The sequence below is a fragment of the Orycteropus afer genome, unplaced genomic scaffold (assembly GCF_000298275.1).
Source record: "Orycteropus afer afer isolate SDZICR_OR568_19922 unplaced genomic scaffold, OryAfe1.0 scaffold00040, whole genome shotgun sequence".
Taxonomy (NCBI): Eukaryota; Metazoa; Chordata; class Mammalia; order Tubulidentata; family Orycteropodidae; genus Orycteropus; species Orycteropus afer.
The window spans coordinates 12636352-12641232 of NW_006921627.1; the positions used below are offsets into that span (position 1 = coordinate 12636352).

The 4881-nt window shown below is 44.8% G+C and overlaps 1 protein-coding gene across 1 annotated transcript in view; it reads right to left on the reverse strand.

Annotated features, from left to right (window-relative positions):
* CD163 (CD163 molecule) overlaps nucleotides 1–4881 on the reverse strand; it is a 386915-nt gene that overhangs the window by 83642 nt on the left and 298392 nt on the right. Inside the window, exons 26-30 of the mRNA XM_042780454.1 lie at nucleotides 3750–3791; nucleotides 3347–3661; nucleotides 2571–2690; nucleotides 2082–2174; nucleotides 1765–1848 (exon numbers count right to left, since the gene is read on the reverse strand). Of these exons, the coding sequence (XP_042636388.1) occupies nucleotides 1765–1848; nucleotides 2082–2174; nucleotides 2571–2690; nucleotides 3347–3661; nucleotides 3750–3791 (654 nt within the window). The remainder of the gene's footprint in view (nucleotides 1–1764; nucleotides 1849–2081; nucleotides 2175–2570; nucleotides 2691–3346; nucleotides 3662–3749; nucleotides 3792–4881) is intronic.

A 4881-nucleotide genomic window follows, 5' to 3' on the forward strand; every position in this document is an offset into this window, starting at 1 on the left:
GGGAAAAAATGTTTTTCACTCATCCCAGGGGTAGGAGGAAGTTCAGGAACAGGTAACTCTTCAATATCATCATAGCCATTTTCAGTGGCATCAACATGATTTCCTGGAGGCTCTGGAGTAGACAAGGACATAGGTAGAATAGGAAAATATTGGTTGGACTAAGTGGTATCCAAAATCTCTTTTCATACAGAGATTCTACTAGCTGATAAATATAGACCCAGACTTTCCCAAAGGTATGTATTTGATCTCAATATTCCCACGAACCATCAAAACATTAGAATGTATAAAGGTCAACAATATTTTTCTAAAATGTCCTTTCATACCATAAAAAAATAACAAAAGTTATTGTGCTGTGGGGAGCTCTGGTGTGGTAGTGCCTAAAGCATTTGACTGCTAACCAGAAGGCTGGTGGTTCAAACCCTTAATCTGGCAATCTACTTCCATAGTGATACCATCGGGGAACCCAAGGTGGGGTTGCTATGAATTGGATCTGACTCGACAGCAGTGAGTTAGTTATTGTGCTATGAGTTTCAGGTACTATTTTCAACATATGGTAAAAGAGTTGCAAAACATAATATGTACATATCAGTCACTCAGGGAGGGTGAACTTGGACCAAAAGAACCCAGGCTGCTTACTTATCTTCTGAGGCTGTGAGAGACACAGAGCTTGTAGGGAGAAGGCAGCGTGGGGATCTGTCAGCCGGAGACAGGAGATCCCCACCAATCCCAATCATGGAAGGCCTGGGTTTCAATCCTTTCCAGTGCTCTGATGATGTCAGGATCCCATTTCCACAAAGCCTTCCAGACATGTCCCATTCCACGAGCTGCCCATCTCTGCTACCTGGGGAATACCCAGGACAAACATTTTCCTTTCTTTAACAAAACAAAAAATCACCAAGTCCATTGCTGATTCACAGTGCCTTATAGGACAGAGTAGAACTGCTTTATAGGGTTTCCAAGGCTGTTATTTTTATGGAAGCAGGTTGCCACACCTTCCTCCTGTAGAGCAGTTATTGGATTTGAACTGCTGACCTTTTGGTTAGAAGCTGAGTGCTTAATCACTGAGCCACGAGGGCTCTTCAGTCTTCTCTCTTAGGATCCCCATAAATAAGAGCTCCTGGTGGTTGGTAAGTACAACATTGTTCACTCTCTGTGTTTCAGGGGTTTATTAAAATCAAATTTTCTTTCATCTCACTATACATGTTGTTGTTGTTGTTATGTGCCATTGAGTCGGAGCCAACTCATAGTGACCCCTCCTTGGGTTTTCCAAGGCAGTACCACTGTGGAAGTAGATTGAACAAACCTTCCTTCCGAGGAATGGCTGGTGGGTTTGAACTGCCAGCCTTCTAGTTAGCAGTCAAGTGCCTTAGGCACTATGCTACCAGAACTCCCTATACATATGAAGTGCCAAATAATCCAAATATCACACTATCTCATAAATCAAAACATATTTCCCAGTGTTCTTTCTCCCTATGGAATTTTTGAGATTTTTATTAGTTTCAATGTTATTTTAAAAACATGACCTTTGGATCTGTAACAATACAGTAGAACCACATGTGTTTCTATGCCTGAACAGTAGCTATGGCTACAGAGAATTAAGCTTGATCTTTCCCTTTCTGAGGTCACAGAGTGGGCAGAGAGAGGAAAGAATTGTTGCCACCTGGAAAAAAGAGACCCTTTCCTTCTCAGTCATAGAAAAATGTTTTTCTCTAATGGAATTCCTCTTTTCCACTCTCCATCCAAGGACAGACCTATATTTATTACCTTGAGCAGATTCAGGATCTCTATCCTCCTCATAGTCCCCTGTGTAATATGGCAGCTTAGTCATTGCATCATCAGACAGGTTGTCTGGTAGAGAGAAACATATCAGAGACAGAGAGCAAAACTTTTCCCACAGTAGGAAGTCCAGTATCAAGGGTCAGAAGAAAGCTTGTCTTTAGACTAGTAAAGAGAAGGCTTGATGTTCCTACCATAGGAGAATGTTACATGTGAGTGAGAGGTAGTGGTGGGGTCTGTCTTTGTTGAAGATACCCAAACTCACAGCCAATTCATGAAGAGAAGGGGGGACATAGGATACATACCTAAGCTGTCCAGAAGGTCTTCCTTTTGCTTTACAAGGTAATCAATATCCTCATACAAAACTTCATCAAGAACACCTTCAAAATCGGGTAAGGCTGGGGAAAGCAGCACAAGTTCAGAGACTGTCACTGGAAATGTTGCCCTTCCCAAGAGACAAAGCCTTTAGTAGTTCCCAGTGTTCACCCTTGGAGAAACCCTCTGGGATGTCAGGGTACATTTCTTTAGCCTTGTGCCCTCTTGTGCCAGAACTAGGTTGCTTGGTCCTGGTCATTAAAAATGCTCACACAGGAATCTATACTTTTTGATAGTTTGCACACTGAACCCCGGACCTAGGACTTAATTATGCAAACTTTGGAGTCTATTGTACAGAAGGTGGAGTTTTGGGAGATGATGAGGGTGAAAACTAAAACTTGTGCATTTTTCTTGGTATCTAATTGGCCCAATACCCTGCTCATATGCTTTCCAGTTCATTTAGTATCTGTAAGGCTCACCTTTGTGCTCTGCTCTCCATCTGTGCAGCTGAGTTGCTAAGATGACAAGGGCCAGGAAGAGAAGGGCTCCTAGGATGACACATAGGACCACAGGCAGGGAGAAGGTGTCAGAGACAGGGGCTGAGGGTGAACTGGAACCTGAGGAGATAAAAAGGGCCATACGACTTTGAGGAGGATCATAAGCCCAGCAGAACTCCTTCTCATAGTCACCTCCTGAGTCTTCAGTACCCTGATGTCACCAGTTCAAATAACCTGGGTCTTCCTGAACCAGAAGATGTGCCTGATTCAGGAGCTTCTCTGAGCTACATCAACTGTCTGCTGAACCTGGTCCTAAATGATTTCTGTAAAATGAATGCTGGTGAATCTTATGATCTTCATGGCTGCCATAACTGAATAGGGTTATAAACACCTGGAGACCTTTCTTGTACTGATCTGGTGAGTCTTGCCAGAAATATGGATATTTCATAGTGCAGGTCCCTGCAAATCCAAGTATCTTCTCTATTACATACTCAGAACAGAGGAACCACTTACCTCCAAGATTAGGGGAGGATGTTGTCCTCTCACCTGGAGGGAAGACAAAGAAAATGCACCACTGGAAAAGCTATAGCATCAAACCCACTATCACTGCCACTTCCTTCTTTCTCAGATTCCATGAGACCAGACTACTACATTTCCAAAGCCAGGGGAGAGGGCAGCGGGTCCACCCAGAAAGTGCTTCTGGTTACAAACTCAGTCCTCCTGCAGCCTTCTTCCTTTCTTCCTGTTCCTGCACTCACCAGAGCACCTCACTGCAGCGTCCTCCTCATGCTTGCAGTTGCTCTGCCCCCAGGGCTGTGCAGCACAGGCCCATAGGGAGGACTCCCTGCCGTTGCACCGCACCTCATCCAGCCAGATGCTCCCATTTCCCGGGCCAAATGCAGCCTTCTGTAGGGCTTCCAGGGCAAAGCCACAGCCCAGCTGCTGACACACCACTTCAGCCTCTGCCAGGCTCCAGGAGTCGTCACACACTGTGCCCCAGGAGCCATTGTGCCAAATCTCCACTCGGCCTGAGCACATGGTGTCTCCTCCCCTGAGTCGGAGCTTCTCTTTGTCTGAAAGGCAACAGTTCTTCCTGTTACCGGCCTGGTGGGAGGAAGGAGCCCTTGGGGACCATTAGGGGAGGTGGGAGAGGGGAAGTACCTGTGCAGGGGGCAGCAGTGGGACAGCTCTTGGGTTTCTTTCCTGCATAAACAGATCATGGGGAAGGGCTGTATCAGAGAGAGTTTGGGACCTTTGTGTGGTCAACAGGTTTGACCATTTCAAGCAGGACACTCCAAGATTCCATTGAGCACAAAGATAAGGGCAAACAGTGAGCACAGAGAAATCAGAAGCTTCATTTCAAGTTCAATGAGCAAACATCTGAGATATAAGTTGGTGCTTTTAAAACAGTCCTGGTGATCTCCTTCTGAGAGCTCACTGCCTTGAAAACCCTATGGAGCAGTTCTACTCTGCACACATGCTTGGTATTGTCACAAGTCAGAATTGACTGGTTGGCAACTAACAGCGACTTGCCTGCATCAGGTAAAACAAAGTCATGAGAAGGCGAATAAAGAATTTTGTGCTCCAGAGTTGGCTTCATTGCTAAGGTGTGATTTAAGAGCTTTTTGCAAATTTTAATGAAATTGGTGACATGCACAGATGAACTGTTCCACTACCAATCGTCCTGAGAAGGGGTAAATTTTGCTACTGTTGCTCTGTGTGTGTTCCAGAGTGATGGATACCTGTTTCCTTTCTTATGTTGTAAGTACTGGCAAGGTCTTTTATGGCAAGATGCTCATGGAGTTCTGAATGTGGTAGAACATAAGTTATGGGGGTTTGAGAGAAAAAATAAGCTCCCTGTGGTGTTATGGTGTTCAAGGAGGGCAACTTCTAGTGGGGCCCCATTTTCTAACTCAATTTGAAGGCTAGGAACATTGTCAACCTCCAAAGTGTGATGGCTCTTGATCTCACCAGCTTCTCTTCCCCACTTTCCTAGAATAGTAAGTTCCAATCACTGTCTCACTGTTGTAAATCAATACTACTCTACTTTACCTGTACTCACCATCTCTCTCTGTCAAATAACTTTGTAAAAATCATTTTATTATCATAAAGCTCATGTTGTTATTGTTGTTGTTATGTGTCGTCAAGTCAGACCTGACTCATAGCAACCCCTCCTTGGGTTTCCAAGGCAGGATCATTATGGAAATAGATTGCCCCATCTTCCTTCCAAGGAGTGGCTGGTGGGTTTGAACCACCAGCCTTCTGGTTAGCAGTCAAGTGCCTTAGGCACTAC